At 36.6% G+C, this 18,773-nt stretch overlaps 1 protein-coding gene across 1 annotated transcript in view; it reads left to right on the top strand.

The window, feature by feature from the left end:
- Positions 1-18,773, top strand: part of SLC9A9 (solute carrier family 9 member A9) — a 561,779-nt gene that overhangs the window by 143,602 nt on the left and 399,404 nt on the right. The window contains exon 5 of the mRNA XM_081301714.1: positions 1,853-1,968. Within this exon, the coding sequence (XP_081157840.1) occupies positions 1,853-1,968 (116 nt within the window). The remainder of the gene's footprint in view (positions 1-1,852; positions 1,969-18,773) is intronic.

Genomic DNA, 18,773 nt, shown 5'->3' with positions numbered 1-18,773 from the left:
TAAGCACTTAGAAGAGGGCCTGCCACTTACTAGAGGTTCAACAATAAATATCTATTGAACAAATAAATCAGCTGGACGAAACTCCCCTGGGCCTGTCAGGAGATGGCACACTTGGCACCCCTCACGGGGCCTGCGGGGTCAAGCACAGACGACCTGCCAAGAACAGGGCCCCTTGAACTGGCGTCTTCACCACGCCACAGTTATGTCCTGCGGGCACATTTGCTCACAGACGCTTACCACCTGCAGCCTGATTGAGATTCCGTGTCCTGTGCTGGACACCACACTCCGCAGTGTGGGGTCTCCATCTCTAGCCCACCATAGATGGGCTCACTAGCGCCCTCAAAGGGTAGTATTATTTCTGATTCTTTGGCAGACTTCATTCCTGCCCAGGACAACACCTTAGGGGGTGGTTGGACTATAGTTTAGGACGTCAGGTATCATGCTAAATAGAGACCCACTCTTCTAGGCAATACGATGTGGAGGTTAAACCTGCCCAGGCTGGGCGCCAGACCTCAATTCAAATCTGGGATTCACAGTTTACTGTGTCACTCACATGAGTCACTTAATCACTGTGTTCACTGTTCTTTTATGTAAATGAAAATAGTAATACCCGCCTGCCTTGTGGGATCAAAGTGTGAATTGAATAAATTAAGACAATGCAAAGTAGAAACTGTAAATAAATGCTAAGTGCTATTTTGATCATTGCTAGTAATAATAATGACATCATTGAGAACTTACTATGTGCCCAACACCATGTGTTTATTATTTCATTAATTGTTTAAAAGCTCTGTGCACATTATCATATGACTAAAGATATTAAAGATTCAAAAGTTTTAGTAAGAACATAATATCCTATAGTCAGTGTGTGCTACTGCCTGTATTTAGATGTAATTGTGTCTGAAATAGATGAATATATTTCTCTTACAATTTGAAATATGTGTATTATTGTTGAAAGTAAAATTTCTCATTATCTGATCTTTAACCAAAACCTCCAACCTCAGAACCATTTATTTAAATTAACTTTTAAGTGAATGTATTTAAACATCACTCTGTTGGTTTGATGGTCTGTAGTTTCTAAGCTCTTACAGACCTTAGATTATACTGCAGTTCAGTTCACCAATCTCTGTCTTTTCTCTACTAGGTTTTAGCAAAACCAATCAGCCAAATAAATAAATAATATAAAGACCACAGGTTGCCAGAGGATGATGCAAACAGAGGATTTGCATTTCATACATAGGAAACTGAGGATAGAATCTTCAAAACCAGAGAAGCATTTCTTGTAAAACCAAATGAGTGACCATGTCAGCATTTGCATTGCTCGACGACATTGCACCTGCTCTGACCTAACAGGGCTTCTCTATGAGGGCAGAAGTGCCCTGACACCCGGAGTGATGGAGATTTGTCTATTATAAAGTGGCTGGGTGGCTCTGCCCTGCCAGTGGCCAATATCTTTCTCCTGAGATCACAGATTTGAAATTCAAACCCTCTGCAGACAGACACCCCCAACAGACCAAACAAGGAAAACTGAAAAGCAATCCATTTACAGATGTCAAGACAGCCACTGTATTTGTAGGCATGATTTGCAGTGCCACGTTTGACAGATTATTTTTAAATCCTTGAGATTTATCTTGTTTCTATTGAAATAAACCATAAAATGCCCTGTTACCTTTTGCTGGGTGAATGAATGGTGATATTTGGTTCAGAGATTGTAGTGAACTGAGAGCCAGTGGCCATGAACGGGCAGGATGGGGTGGTTGTGCAGAATGCTTGTTCAGGAGGAATGTTTGCAGTGATAACTGGTTTACACAGAACTCCACTCAATATTTAAAGATCTTATTTTTCTCTTTTACAGGTTAATTGTGTATGGTTTTGTCAAGGCGATGATATATGCCGGCCAGCTGAAAAATGGAGACTTTCATTTCACTGACTGTTTATTTTTTGGTTCAATGTTATCTGCTACAGATCCAGGTAACTGCTCAAATAATATATTTCCTTCTTTTTAAGAGGCAAACGTTTAAATTGAATGCTTCTCCAAAGGCCATTACCTAAGTCTTCCAAATAATAATTCCTTATTTCTCATCACTTGCAATTGATATATCTGTTAGTGATTTAAAAAAAAAAAAACAACAGAAGAAATTAGTGAATGTTCAGCTAGCTCTCAAGAAATGGGTCAGAACGTAATTTGAGTCATGGGTAAGTTTTTATAGACATTATAATTTATTTCTATAGAACTTTCAGCCATTTTAAGCTAAAGTCCTTAATTTTCCTTGATATTTCTTCTTTCAATAATCTCTTAACTTAAATGGTTAAAAAATATTTTTTATGAATTGTTTACTGTGGAACTTTTCAGGCATATCATAATTAGGGAGCATGGTAAAAATGATCACCATATACCCTTCAGCAGTTATCAAATATGGCTGATCCTTCCCTCCACCCACTCCCTCTCATCATGACTGTTGTTTGTGTTAAAGCAAATCCTAGACATCATATCCGATGTGTAAATATTTTGAAAAAATGGATGCTGCCATTATAAAACCTAAAAATATTCACATTCATGATTTGCTAATATCAGAGATCTATTAGCTGTTCAGGTATCCCCAATTGTCTTATTATCATTGATAGTTTATGTACAGTTTGTACAAATCAGGTTCCAAACAAAGAACACACCCTATGACTGATTGCTCTCACTGTAGAATTTTTTTGGATCTTTAAATTACTCTCCATTTTTTAATGTCATGTATTGGTTTTTTAAAAAAATAATTTGCCTTGTGGTTGAACTGAAAATAGTTCTTTCAGATATTCCTAGGTGTCTCATATTTCTTATAAACTGGGGTTTAGAGCTGAGGCTTAATCAGATGCAGGTCCAGCTCTGTTTTTTGTCAAGTTTACTTTAAAGGTGACACTGTGAGCCTTCTATTGCATCACATCAGGGGGCCACAGCCTGATCATCACACTGTTGGATTTCTGCTCCAGCTAAGACCACAGAACACACTTGGAGGGAACAAACACAGTGTTCAGTGCCTGCTGCCGAGAGAGTGGGCACTTGCTCCATGGGACCATGGCATGATTCAGAGGGTCTTAGAAAGGACTTATGAGCAGACCTGAGTTTACATTTGTGATTTTAGGGAAGATTTAAGGAATCAGGTTTAGGTAATGTCAGGAAGTGACATTAAGGGCAATTAATCTACCTAGAACAGGAAAGGGTAGACTAAGCCTACAGCAGTAATTGGCAAAGAAGTCCCTTCAGAGAGGGGGCTATCTGGTCAGTTCTGTGCTTTGGACAAAGTTCTCGATTTGTGTTTAGACATGGTTATGGAGTAGGCTTGTTTTGATTTGGTTCATCATGGTCACAGAGTCACCTCGTCTGATGTTGTTCTGTGGAATTGTTTCTGACCAAGAGGAACACAAGGCCTGGCTTGCTAATGTCCAGGGCTGCTTTTCTCTTCCTTAGAATGGTCCTCCGCAGCTGAGTTGGTAATTTGTTACAAATGCAGAATCTCAGGCTCAACCCCAGACCTAGTAAATCAGAATTTAATAGTTTCCCCAAGTAATTCACATGCACACTAAATTTTGAGAAGTTCCTCCTTTTAGAGTTCCCTTTTCTGCCTAATGGCCTCAGTACCTATTGATGGTGGCTGTTTAATCCAGTATTTATTAGGGATCACAAACTAGTGGTATGCAAATTCTATCCTATTATGCAAATTCTGTTTATTAGCAGGTACTTTCCTTAAATAAGTCGTTTTCCGGCTCAACTATTTGAGTACTCCATGGTATATTATAAATAAGAACCAAAAATAAATAAATAAATAAACAAAAAGTCAGGACAATTGATTTCCTTTATTTTCACAATAAAGAGCTGTTTCCCTTGTGTCCTCTACATGTTTACCCAGGAGATTGGTTCTTTAAAATATATCTTTACTAACACATGGATTTCTTTTCTCTTTTTTTTTTTAATTTGTTCTAGTTAGTTATACATGACAGTATAATGCATTTTGACACATCATACGTAATTTGAGTATAACTTTCATTCTTCTTGTTGTAAATTATATTTACACAGATCATGTAATCACATACGCATATAGGATAATGATGTTCAATTCATTCTCTGTCCTTCCTACCCCCATATCCTCTTCCCTCCCTTCACACCCCTCTGTCTAATCCAAAGTACCTCTATTCTTCCCTAGCTACCCCCACATATCAGAGAAAACATTTGGCCTTTGGTTCTTTAGGATTGGCTTATTTTGCTTAGCATAATATTCTACAGTTCCATCCATTTACCCACAAATGCCATAATTTCATTCTTCTTTATGACTGAGTATTATTTCATTATGTATATATACCAAAATTTCTTTATCCATTCATCTATTGAAGGACACTTAAGTTGGTTTCATATTTTAGCTATTGTGAATTGAGCTGTATAAACTTTGATGTGGCTGTGTCACTGTAGTGTGCTCATTTTGAGTCCATTGGGTATAAACCTAGGAGTTGGATAACTAGATCAAATGATGGTTCCATTTCAAGTTTTCCGAGGAATGTCCATACTGCTTTCCAGAATGATTGCACCAATTTGCAGTCCTACCAGCAATGTATATATGTACCTTTTCCCCCGCATCCTCTCTAACATATATTGTTGCTTGTGTTCTTGATAAATGCCATCTGAATGGAATGAAATGGAATCTCAACGTAGTTTTAATTTGCATTTCTATGATTGCTAGAGATGTTGAACTTTTTAATATTTACTTGTAGACTCATTGTATTTCTTCTTCTGAGAAATGTCTGTTTGGTTCCTTAGCCCATTTATTGATTGAGTTATTTGTTTTTGTTGGTGTTAAGTTTTTGAGTTCTTCATATATCCTGGAGATTAATGCTCTACCTGAGGTACATGGAATACATGGATTTTAACATAGTTGATGTGTTTCAATCTACTATTGTTATTGTTATTAATGATCAAAATGTTCCAATTTTTTACAAATTTATTTACTTATTTTACTGTACAATGCATTTTGACATATTGTACACAAATGGAGCACAACTTCTCATTTCTCTGACTATACATGGTTCAGAATCACTCCAGTAGTGTAATCATACATGCAGATACGGTAATAATATCTGTCTCTTTCTATAACCCCATCCCTGCTTGGGTAAACAGAAACCTCTTCAAGTTTCTCCAATAATCTGTGCCATGATCCCAGTGGTCTTTTTAAACGTCTTGCATTTGGTGGGACTAAATATTCTAACCTTATCTTGTGTGTTTCCTGCACCCTCACTCACAACCAGCCATTCCTCCAACAGGCCTTGGTCCTTTCAAAAAGGAAGTCTGTTTAGAGACCATAATCTGGGCAGGAAGGGTTTTCATTGCTCCTGAGCTGGTCATGGTTTCTAGACCCTTTTTGTTAAGGAAAAATCATATCACAAATTCCTATTAGTATGTTCAGTTCAAATTTAGGCATATAGAAATTTTATATTAATTGTCTTGAATTTTAATTTGCATTTGAATTTTCTTCTTTTATTCATCCTACTATATTAATATAATTTCTTCCCTGCTTAAAATATATGCTCTCAAAATTATAATACATATACTATTACTAAAAATATAATCACTGAAAACTGCTTGAGATTTCATTGTGGTTATTTTTAACCTTTAAATATATCCCCCTCGGGATGTACAGTTGAAAATTGCTCTTTTTTAAAATCACTTAAAATTATTCCTCCATGTGGTTCAGCCACAAGTCAATGCACAATAATGATCATCTGTTTAATTCTGCTTGTTTTAAAATTAGATTTAAAATCTATAGGATTCTAAAATTAAAAAAATAACACAGAATAAAATAAATCTATTCACTATCTCTGTCCTGTCTATCCTAACTTTCCAACCATTTTGGGCAGCTTTTAGCTTATACTTTCATTTGTAAGCAAATGCACAAATATACACGCACTGGTATATGCTACTTTACACATGGTTGTCCACCTTACTTTTGTTTAATTAACAGTATTTTGGAGATTACTACCTTGCAATATCTAAGATCTTTCTCATCCTCTTTTGTAGCTATAGTGCACCGCAGTCTATTCAGCCAGTCCTTTATCAATGGACATTAAGGTTCTTTTCTTTTGCAATTACAAATGGCATTGCAATTAATATCCTTGAAATGAATAGCTTTTCATATTTGCCAGCAATTCTTTGAGATAATTTCTAGAAACAGATTAAAAGGTAAATATATTTGGGTAATTTTCCTAGATGCCAAAATTCTCTCCATAAAGTGTGTACCCTTTGGCATTCATCCCATGATACGTGACAGTCCTTCTTCTTCACAGTCTTGCTAATACAGTAGTCTATCAAAAGTTTAGATTTTTACCCATATATTAGATGAAGATTTCTACGTGGTTTGACTTAGCATTTCTCTTTATGAGTAAGGTTGAACATTTGTTGAGATATTTAGAGTTTGTAAGAATTTTTTTGAAGACTAATTATTTCTAAGATGTCTTTTCCAATAGAGTTGGTAAGTTTGATAAGCCCTTGATATATTAGGGATTTTTGTAATGTGAGTTACAAATGTTTTCCCAGTTGGTCACCTTTCATTTTGCTTATGGTGTGGGTGTGGGGGTGTTAATGTATGCTGTTGACCTGTTTCCTAGAAGATGTTGAAATGAAAGTGGGTCTGAGGTACGGAACCCTGTGCAGTAGAAGATCATAGCCCAGCATGATGTACAGGGATAGACTGCTCCAGCCCCGGGGTTAGGAATGACCTGGCCACTACATCCCTGCTGGGGGATTTCATGTTACACTTGCTGAAAGATTTCACAGCACACTTGCACTGCCCTGGGGAAATGCAGTCGTCATTTGGCAGCCACCAGAAGCTTGGACTCAAGACAAAGTATTTCAGTCCATCAGTGATTTCTTGCTAGTTAGGGTCGTTCTCTGCCGATACATATGGGTAGTCAGGCTTTCCGAGTCAGGTCACCTTTGCATAAACCTGCATGTTGAAAAGCATCGAAGCCATTGTTTCCTGGTCCCCACACTATAGACTGAGTTTGTTGTGTTCTCTGGAGCGACTCGGCCAACCACAAGCACAATTGAGTTGTGTTCAAGCTTCGCTCTTGTGGCTGGGGATGTCCCCAAGGTTATGTTTACATTGATACAGAAAAACGGATTGAAATAGGGGGAAATATCCAACTGGGTGAGATGATTATTTAGCTGCATTGTATCAAGCAACTGATCTGACTGGATTTTTTTTGGATACAAAATTGTCTCACAACCATGAAGAGAACCTTGGGAATCAACCAAACCCCCTGTCCAAGTCTGGTGTGGATCAGCTGTATGGCTTTGGGCAGCCAATAAGCTTCTCTAGATTTTGTGGATTCTTGGAGGTGGAAGATATGCAATCTCATCATCTAGCCCTCTGTTTTATAGATGAAGAAACTGACTCTTCATCTGTAAAATCAAAGTTTCAACCAGAGTGTTAATATCCGTTTGGCTCTAATGTTCCATGATTCTAATTTCTGTGAGATTGGGTTTGACTTTTTTTTTTTTTTTTTAAGCTTTTGTTTTAAAGAAAGTCAGTCAATCCAAAGTCTGTCACCTGGATATTCTGGGTTTCTAACCCCAACTCAGCAAATGCTAGAGATGATTTCATAAAGGCAAAAACCCACAGAGAAGCAGGAACACTTAAGTTCCCTTATTTTACGGGAGCTAATTGTTATCTTAAAGCACGCTGAACCCACTCTCTGCTAAATTGGTGTAATTTAAGATCTTCAACAACCTTAGAACACCTAGTTAATCTTACCCCACAATTATTCACTTATTGCCTAAATTCTTGTGACTCACTAATTTACAGAGGAGAACCTCTGCTCTCCAGGGCGGATATTTCTTGGCCTTCTTTAGATTAATTCTTTTCTATTTAGCTAAATCTTAGCTAGGTGTTATTATCTGTTCGTATTTGTCTTTTATAGATACATATTTAGATTTAAATCCAATTCTTCCCACATGTCTCAGACTCCCTTCAGCCAATTTTTAGTTGAGCTCCACTTAGCATGATTTGACTATAATTTGATTAATTTTATGTCCTCTTTCCTCACTGGTGAGGATCTGGCTGCTGATATAAAGGTCAGCACCAGCACAAACAGTGAGTGGGTAACTAAGGGCAGAACCCCGAGAGAGAGAGAGAGAGAGAGAGAGAGAGAGAGTTTGGAAATGGCAGGGGAGGAAAGAGGGGCTTCAATCAGCAGGCTGGCTCTTCTTCAAGAATGTTCAGAAAATGGGGAGCAGGGGGATGGGGCAGAGGAGAGAAAAGATAATCAAAATGCAAGACAGCAAACGCTCCCACCACTGACCATGGCTGCTTTCCATAACAGACCTCATTTTGCAGAGGGTGAAAACCTGGGAAGGAGCCCTCTGACCTCACCCTACCCTCCTGTCTCCTTCATGACCGACTTGGGGCCCAGTTTGATAAACTTAGACTGTCCAAGATATTGATTCTGATTAATACACCTAATAGGGCATAGGTGAGACAGAGAGAGATCGACAAGTTGTGTAGAAACACAGACAGCCCGAGCCTTGAACAGAGTCAGTCTTCTTCTTGGCTCTTCCTGGCATTTCTCCTTGCTCTTTGCCTTGTCTAGGCCTTTGCTCAGATGTTGCCTTTGAAGTGACATCACCTTTGCCAGTGAGACCCCTTCCTGACTGTCCTCTCAAAAACGGCATCTTCTTCTCCGCAGATAGTTACCTCCAAATCCCAGGGCTTCCCAGGTTCTGTGCTCATCTTACCTGCCTCCACAGCACAAATCGTATTTATTTATTTGTCTGCCCCCTAGGTGGGAAGGTTTTGTCCTTATTTTTCTGGATTTCTGGCCCGCTCTCTTTTCAGTCTGGTATTTCCAGTATGTAGAACTGAATCTTTTCAATACATATTTGGGAAATTAATGAATGAACCCCTTTGTGGAAGAAACTATAGGAGCAGAGTGGAAAGGGATCCCTTCTCAAACATGAAAGGCAAAGCAGTTGGATATCACAGTTCACTCTCACAAATGAGGGGTCCCAAGGCCCCAGGAGGGACAGTGACACCAGGTGAGAGTAGAACTCCCAGCAGATAACTGAATGCAATAGTGGTTACTGTCCTCTGAAAAAGACGTGTTCGACTAAAACCAAAGTAAGATGCTTTCTCCTTGCCAACTGTGGAGTTGGTACTTCTTTCTCCACATTGACCTGCTGGGTCAGGAGCTGAACACTTTCCAGGGAGAGCAAGCCATGGCTATTGTGATAGTATGGGCTTTTATAGGCTACAAGTTATTCAATAGAGTAGCTTTTTTTTTTTTTTTAAGGGGAAAAAAAACTCAGCACATTACATCAAGTATGGAATAATCACCCAGAAAATGCCAGAAACTTGTCCTGGTGTTTTACAGGACAACTCTTCCCTCAAGGTCTCCAGGAAGCCACTTATTCAGCACATGTGATCTGCGCATTTTCTCACTTCATCAATTTCCCTGTTTCCTATTTGGATTAAAATGCCTTCATTTTATATGAGGCAGCTGCATTGAGACTCGACTCCAAACACAGATGCACTGTTTTGAACTCTAGAAGTGTTAGTCCAGCATTAAAAAGCTAGAAAATAATCCTTACTTCATAGTCGTGGAAGAATTAATCCAGGGTGTCCTGGGTTTAGGTGATATTGGATAGGGCAGGCTGTACAGGTGTTCTGTTATGGAAGTATAAATACACCCTAGGTTTCAAAGACTTAATATGCAAAAAGTGAAATATACCATCAACAAGGTTTTTAATGGTCTTTTCCTTTTTCTTTTTTCTTTCTTTTTTTCACCCCCAGTGCAAAGGATCAAAACCCAGGGCTTTGTTCTTCCTAGGTTAGGTTCTTATCACTGAACTCTATACATGTTGAAATATTACTCATTCAATATTGAGTTAAATAAAATATACTATTAAAATTAATTTTACCTTTTTTTTCTTTTTCTTTTTTAATATGACTATTAGAAAATCTAAAATAATGTACATGGCTTTCATTATGTTTTTGTTGGATAGCACTGCTATGGAGCAATATAGAAATGGAACTGTTGTAAGCTAAATACACGAATCTTAATAAAAATACCACAATAATTTAAAATTGAATAGAAGAATTAAGCACAAATACAGTGCACTGTATAGATTATGGCATTTGGTGAAATGCAGGCAATTTATTTTTATGAGATTGAACTAATATGTCTGAAATTTTCTTTGTAAAGTCTCTTTTCTCCGTCTCATTTTTCTGCTCCAATGCATAATAACCCATAAACTAGTTTACATCCATGCAGTTAGAAGCAAAGGAAAGAGAAAGGCAGTAAATATTTGTATGATTTAGATATAATAGATGTGTCATCTAAACCCTAAGTACTGCAGCCTCTGACTTGGGAAAAGCAGATTCAATAAGCTCTGGCCCAAATGTCTTGATTGTGTTCTTTTCCTTAGTAGAACATAAATAACATGTTCTTAAGGCCTGACAATCTCAGAGTTGTTTTTCTTAATGCCCATTACTGTTTTGTTTTATACAGCTTGCAACAACTCCAAGAAACTTGACATTTACGTTATGTTAGCCTTGTTTCAGAGTTTGTTGACACATTTAATGTTCCTGAATTGGGTAAAATCAGAATCCAAAATAAATATTTATCTAAACAGAGTAGATGGAGATGACCTGTGTAGCTAGTTGGGAAAATAGTCTATACCTAACTCTTCATTAAATGTAAAGTTTAAAAATTCAGCTGATGTAAATTATTTGTAGAGTTCTCCAATTAAACAAGACAAAGTATACATGGTGCTTAATAGGATCCATTTCTTTATCATCTTCATCCATAAAATAATAACTAGATTGAAGCAGGGCACAGTAGCACACATCTGTAATCCCAGCAACTTGGGAGGCTAAAGCAGGAGGATCACAAGTTCAAATCCAGTCTCAGCAACAGCAAGGTGCTAAGCAACTCAGTGAGACCCTGTCTCTAAATAAAATACAAAATAGGGCTGGGGATGTGGCTCAGCAGTTGAGTGCCCCTGAGTTCAATCCCCAGTACACCTGCCACCCCCCAAAAAAAACTAGGTTGAAGAAAGCACCTACAAGCCTCAAACTACAAAGGGCTCCTTCAGTTTTGCTGGCACACAGTCAGTATTTATTAATAAATTGAATAGACAATGAATGTTGATTAAGAACATTGTCCAGATGTGGGACAAGCCTCTTTTTACATCTCCATTCTATCTGATCAGTTTGAGCCTCAGCTTCTCCATCTAAAATGGGGATAATAAGAAAAAAAATAAAATGGGGATAATAAGATTATTTTAAAAGATTTGTCATGAAGATTCAATGAGATACTTTTTTATTGTTATGATTTTTATGATAGCACTAAGATTAGTTGGTTTTTTTTACCATCAGCATAATAGAACAAGATATACACATTTTGCTAATTTCTCTGGCAATAGTCATAGGTTGCATGAATCTTCACACTTGGTTGGTGGAATGCTCCCCCTGACCAGCTTCATTCATCTGTGAGCTGCTTGTTAACACCAGGAGTGTCATATATGTGATGTGGTCATTTTACTTTGGAAAAAACCCAAACATACTTTTTAAATTTGACTGGGGCTCAGTGGTAGAGTGCTTGCCTAGCATCTCGAGGCCCTGGGTTTGATCCTCAGCACCATATATAAATAAAGTTATTGTGTTCAACTACAACTAAAAAAATAAACATCAAAAAATAAAATAAATTTATTTTCATAGACTGAAGGAAACAATTTTAAAGGTAAATTTGAACGTTGTCGTCTTATCCCATGTATGTGGTAGCAATCTTTAAAATTATGGGCACTCTTCTAATGCAATCACGAAGCTATTATCAAACCTGCAGGATTTTCCATCATTCATTGCTATCCTTAGATACCCCATCCACATTCATATCTCCCTGATCTTTGCTCTCCATCTTTAATCAGAGCCCAGACAAGGTTCACAGGAGAGATTTAGTTGTCGCTTATCTGCCTTCTCTTTTAGTCCAGAGCACTGCCCCCTCCCACCTTTTCTTTGTGCTATGATCAAGGAAATTGGGTCAATGCTATAGGAAGCCCCATGCTCTAAACGGGTCTGTGTGCTTCCTGAGGTGTTATTTCATGATCCCTGTATCCTCGTGTTTCTCTAAGTGAAAGTTAGTTTCCCCATTAAACTTTCATGGCATGGTTTCTTATTGATCCTTGGAGCCTATTAGTTTCATTAGGATTGAAAAAATTGTTCTAATGCTGTCATTTCTGACAAGTTATTAGTTAGAATTATTCCTGGAGCAAAACCATCGTATGTTCTTATTTTAAACCACTCCTACATCATCAAAAAGTAATTTACAGCTGTTGTGTGTATCCTTGGTCAAGTAAACAGCCATCAACAAATTCCTATTTTATACGTATGGTTTTAACTTAACCATAAATAATCATCATACTTAAGATAGTAATAGTGACTTTTGTGGTAGGCAAAATAATAACACTCCCAAACCCTAATTTTCAGAACTTGTGAATAGGAACACATTAATTTACATGAAAAAAGAGACATCATAGATGTGATTAAGTTAAAGACCTATGACTTAGGGGATGGATCCAATATAATCACGTGGGTCCCTACAAACCAGGACCTTTCTGGGCTGTGATCAAGAAGATGTGACTATGGAAAAAGGGACTGAGAGATAAAACAGGGCTGGCTTTGAAGATAAAGGAAGGGACTTGAGCCAAACACAGAATGTAGCTGGCTTCTACAGGCTGGAAAGAGCAAGGACACTGTCCCCTGAAGCCTTGGGCAAGGAATGCAGCCCTGCAGACACCCTGATTTTATCCCAGGGAGATCCAAATTAGATTCAACCACAGAACTATAAGATAACAAATTTTTGTTGGTTTAAGGCACTAAGTTTGTGATAACTTGCTACCAGAGCAAGAGAAAGTCAATACATTCCTAAAGTGTTATCAAATATACAGTTAGATTAAAAATTCTCAAATTGTCTCATAAAAAATATTTATAGCTGCCTTCTTACATCAAGGATCCAGCAAATGTCTGCAGATTGTTTTATAGATGATCCAAAAATAATAAAATCATAAGATATTTTTGTGAAAAGAGACCTTAGGGATCATTTAGTCTGATGCTCTTATATTCTGAAAGACAAAACTGAGGGTTAGAAGTGAGTAACTTGGCTCTAGGACAATCGTTTCAAAACTCAACGTTGCAATCAGTCATAAATATTCCTGAGGGTCACCAGCGAATTCTGGGAAAGTGGTGACCTTAACTTGCCTCCCTTAATCTCGATTATTCTACTCTAACTTATTTAGCAAAGGTAAAGAGCTGTGGGCCTCTACATGCGACTGAGCGCCACTGAAGCCTGGAGATCTGAACAGTTTCCGCAGATACAGCAGGTACAAAGCTCCCTCTACTTGAAGTGGCACGACCGTCTAGATGCCTGTCTCAAAGAAGATGTTAGATGGCAACTACAGCATGAAAAGGGTTGGTAGAAAGCAGGGAGTAGGTTGACAATGACCCCACATGAGTGAACTTGACCTTGATCCCTGGGTAGCGTGGTGGCCTCCTCCAGGGTCCTGAAGAATAGCCCACTTGCTTCCACACCACCAACCTGTCCTCAGCCTGCTATCACAGAGGGTGATCCAATACTCTTGAGCCCCTAAATCAATAAAGAAAAATAAAAACATATCAAGACTTAACAGAAAGGACCAGTTGGAATAAGCAGAGCACACACCCAGAGGGTAAATTCCCAAAGGGCTCAGAAGATGATTGAAAACAACCTTATAAGAGATTTTAAGGGGACCAACGGCAAATACAATCCACTATTCTCCAAGTAAGCAACTGAATAGATAAAGAAGGGTATGGAGAAGTTAAAACCTGAATTAGTGGAAGAGTAAATAGAAAAACATTTTGAAAAGAACAGAACAAAATATAAAAAAGATATAAATTGAGAAGAAAAGAATAGAAACTTGATGAATAAGCCCAAGAGACATCACATGTGAATAGTACCAGTTCCAAGGTGAAGAATAAAGAATAAACAATGAAGTACATCTTTCTGGGTTAATGAAATGGCTTGAGTCTGCAGATTGTCTGTCTGAACTCACCACATTTCAGACAGCATTGAGGAGAAAATGCTAAAGTATACATCTAGACAAAATTCCTAAATTATAAGAAAGAAGAGAAAGCTGAGAAAACAATCACCTATAAATATAAAAGAATCAGACTGCCATTGGATTTATCATCTGCAACTCTTGATAGTAGAGTAATATCTTCAGACTATGGGAAGACCTATTTTTAAGTCAGGCCTCTGATACCCAGCCAACATGTCATTCATCCATTTGAGTATCAGGAAGCTATTTGGAATAGACAAGAATAGCATAACAGAATGAGACCAGTTAGAAAATAGTCTAACTGAACATTTAAGCCAGTTGTAAACATGAACAGATTGAATTTTTTCCATCAGAGAGTCTTTCTGACTGATTACAAATCTACCCACCTACTTATATGTAGTTTACCAAACATACTTAAGAAATGATTTTTTAAAAAATTACTTGTAAGTAAATTGAGGTGCCAAGAGAAACCAGGAAAATGTAAACACAAAGAATATTGAGTGAAAACAGTAATAACAAACAAGGTGGAATTTAAGATTAAAAGCACTGAATAAGGATATATAATATGTGGTAAATGGCATAATGGTCAATAAAATGCAGTGTTCACGAAGCCATATGCACACACCAAAATGTAGGTGCTAAATATGCTTAAAATGTTTTCAGTGTGTGTTAGGTTTTTGTCTCTGTGACTATAATCCTTGACCAGAACAGCTTAGAAAAGGAAAAGTTTATTTTGGCTCATGGTTTCAGAGGTTTAGTCTATTGTGGGCCAAATCCATTGTCCTGGGCCCAACTGAGGCAGAACATCATTGTGGAAGGACATAGTGGAGGAACACTGCTCTGTTCATGTCAATCCATCAATATAATCCATTATACCAATGGAGTAGGGAGAGACCACAGGAAAGATGAACCCTTCCATGGCATGTCCTCAGAAACTCACTGCTTCAGCCATATCTTCTCTCATTAGAATCCCCCAAGGTAAGTAAATAAAAAGCAAATGAAAATACCTTAATGTTAAAAATTAAGAAGAAATCCAAGAGGAAACCTATTTAATATCTAAAATGCAAAGTAAAAAATAAATTTTGGACCAATACCAGAGATATTTTTTAAAAGACTGAAAATCAGAGGAATATTTGTAGTGTTAAATATCTTCATTATTGAAGAAAAACAAAATGTGAAGAAATTTAGAACATACCATAAGAAACCAGAAAAATAACAAAATAAACCCAAAGGTCATAAATAAGGAATTGATAAATATCTGAAAACATTAAAATAGAAAATAAATAACACAAAAAGATAAACAGATCCAAAATTAATTCATTAAAAAGCCATGATGATGGATGAAATTCCTTATGAGCTTCACTGAGAAGAAGAAAGACTAAATATTAAAGACTGGGTGATGGAAAGGAGACATATCCTCAGATAATAAAAACAATTAAAATAAAATTTTGTGTAACTCATTAGCAAAAAAAAAGTTGACTCTAAAAGAAATTTTAAAACTTGTTTCGGTAATAAATGGAAAATTTGAAGTCTAAATACCACATAACAGATTGGAAAAGTGATTAAAGTTTACCACTGATAAGGCACCAATGATCAGATAGTGTCACCAGTAAAATACATCTAACTTTAAAGGAAATAATTCTGAAAAAAAAGTTAAACTATTGCAAGTCACACAGAAATTTGAAAATATCCCAATTTCTTTTAAGATACCATAATCCTAAAATTAAAATCTGAAAATAACTGCACAGAATAGGAAAATATTAAACCATCCTACTTGTACTGATAAATATGTTTGAAATACAATGCTTTCAAATAGAGCCTACCAATGTTAGCTGCAAAAGTTCAAAGATTTTGTTTATTACTGTATTCTTAGTAACTAGACTGTAACCTGTCTCAGAGGAGACCATCAACAAATATTTATCAAATATATAAAGACATGAAAAGAGTAATAATACTAACTAAGCATAACATTCCATGAAATTAAGAGTGGCTCAATATCATGGAATCCATCAATATTATCCATTATACCAGTAAATTAAAGGAGAATCAAATGTGTGATCATATCCCTGAGGTAAAGGCATTTGATAATATGCAGCAGGATTACTAATGCAAATTTGAAATTTAAAAAATGAAGAAAATAAAATAATTTAGATGTAACTCAAAGTACTTACCAAAATCTAACAGCAAATATTATTCTAAATGAAAAAAAAAAGTAGAGATTTCAAGAAAATTGTATTTATAGAGGACTCTTTTCAATGATGTAGGTATAGAAAAACCAAAATGAACAGGACAGGAATCAGGAGCTTGGAAGCAGCCAAACAGTTGTTACTCCTAGATTCTAGGTATGAGAGAAAGTGGCCCATAGAACCCAATGAAAGAAAGTTTGTGAAGTCTATCATCTATGGAGAACAATAAGCTTCTGATCAGGGACATTTTTAGTTCAAGTTAACACTTCATTGAAAACTTCAGGAAATTAATACCTACATTTTCCTTTCCATCATCCTTCTGGTCTCTCCTGGGGCTCCCCATAGGATAAACTTAATCAAAACTAGAGGTCCTGCGAACTTATTAATGATGTTCATGTGGTCAGTGTGGCAAAGCAGAGAATATGTAGAGAAAGATGGAGGCATGGCAAGACAAATGAAGTAACTGGCACAGAGATTCTAGCATATTCAGTAAGAAAAAATGTAAATGGGCAAAAGTTGCATAACAATGAAAATTTAAAAATAAAGCTACCATATTTTGTTGATGTTACACTATTTTAAAAACTATTAGAATTAAAAAGAAAATACTGTGAGGTGCCTGGATACAAGATAAATATACAAAATGCAACTGATTTAAACAAATTCTAGCAACAAATATCTAGAAATAGAATGCAATATCTATAAAATTTGCACATATTTGAGACTAAATTTAATCAGAAAGAAAATAATGACATTGATGTATATAAAATGTAAATTAAGACATGAACAAATGTAGAGACGTATCTTTCTAGGATGAGCAGATTCAATCATGGATGTATTTTCTCTTTCTCCTTTACTTGCTCCTATGTTTTTTTTTCCATAAAGTATTTTTTTAAACAACAAAATAGTTTAGTAAGCTTTGTGATCCCTGTTACATCTCATAAGTATCCCAGCAATTTCTAGATTATTCTATTTGAATACCTCCTCCAAAACTGATTTTAATGTTAGTCTTTGGATAATAATCCCCCTTGGATTTTTATGCCTAAAAATGTCTTCCTATATTTGAACAGAAATTTGACTAGATATAAAAGAGTAGGCTCAAAGTTATTTTTCTTTTTCCCTTATTCATTCAAATATTTCTTTACATATTGATTTTAATCTGCATCTTGTGCTCCTATTATCCGAATGTTTCAACTCTATTTCTATCCTTTATGTCTCAGAACATTTCTAAAATATCTTTTTAATCTCTTCTTTCCTGTTTCCTGCTGGCAGAGTTCCTCAATTGAATTTCTCATGTATCTAATCGGTATCTTTAGTTGTATCCTTTATCCTAGTGTTTATTATGTTATTTTTTCCCACTAGTAAATTTTTCATACCTAATATTTCCTTTTAAGTATTTTCTCATTTCTTTACTTCATTTAATAAGTTTATTTAAAATGTTGATTTGTCTACTATAATACTTTAGTTTCTCCTAGTTGTTTTTACTGCAAATTATTATAACTCTCAAGTATTTAATTAGATATATATTGGAGAAGAACCTCAAAATTATAGCTGTCACTTTTCTATCATTTCACTAGCTCAGTTGTTCTTACCTGTAGTGACATTGACTCTGAGGAGATGTTACCCATGAAGACAATTTTTGCTTATTGCAGGTGGGGAAAGGGGAGCACCAGGGATGTAGCTCAGTAGTAGAGTCCTTGCACAGCATTGCAAGGCCCTGGGCTCAATCACCAGTACAACCAACAGCCACCAAGTAGGGGAAATAGACGAAGGATGCTGTTAAACTTGGTGTACACAGAACACCCCCCACCACATACACACACACAGTGGATAATTATTTAGCCTAAATGGTCAATAGTAAAGAAACCCTGCCCTAGCTAATTCCTTGGGCAGGGTTTAGACTCTTAGAAAGGAATGACATTGGCAATTTACAGGTTCCAGGATTTGTAGGTAAGGAGGCTGCTCAGATTCCATTTATTCTCATCAACTTTAAACCCTAGATCTTTTGCACTGCCCTGTTATTTCCCTGGTGAACACCTTTCCCCAGTGTCTGGATAACTGTGTGTTTTGTATAGCAAGGAACTGAACAATAATTACTTCAAGGAAATGCAAGTGAGCCAAAAGGCAGGACTTAAAACAGTTTTTTCCCCCTAATTTTTCTGTTCACTGTTGCATGAAGCTGCCTATTGCTGGAGGCTACTGCATTCTTCTGAGCTCCAAGACTCCCTCCTTCACACAGTGACCCAAGTCAGCCCTCATCCCAGGGATTTCTCATGGCCTCTGTACTTGTCATTTGTCCCAATTCCATTTTTTTTCTTTACAGACAGTCTCCCTTATTGGTTTTGGGGAAAAAAACAGTAGTTTATACTAGATCATCATCTTGGTGATGGGAAGAATACTTTCATAAAAGTCACTTTCACCCAAATTAATATTAAAATTCAATACAATTCCAATGAAATTGGACAAATTATCTT

This window comes from Spermophilus citellus (genome assembly GCF_964194105.1).
Source record: "Spermophilus citellus genome assembly, chromosome: 7".
NCBI lineage: Eukaryota > Metazoa > Chordata > Mammalia > Rodentia > Sciuridae > Spermophilus > Spermophilus citellus.
Note: the sequence above shows the minus strand (reverse complement) of the source record. Positions and strands in the feature narration are given on the sequence as shown.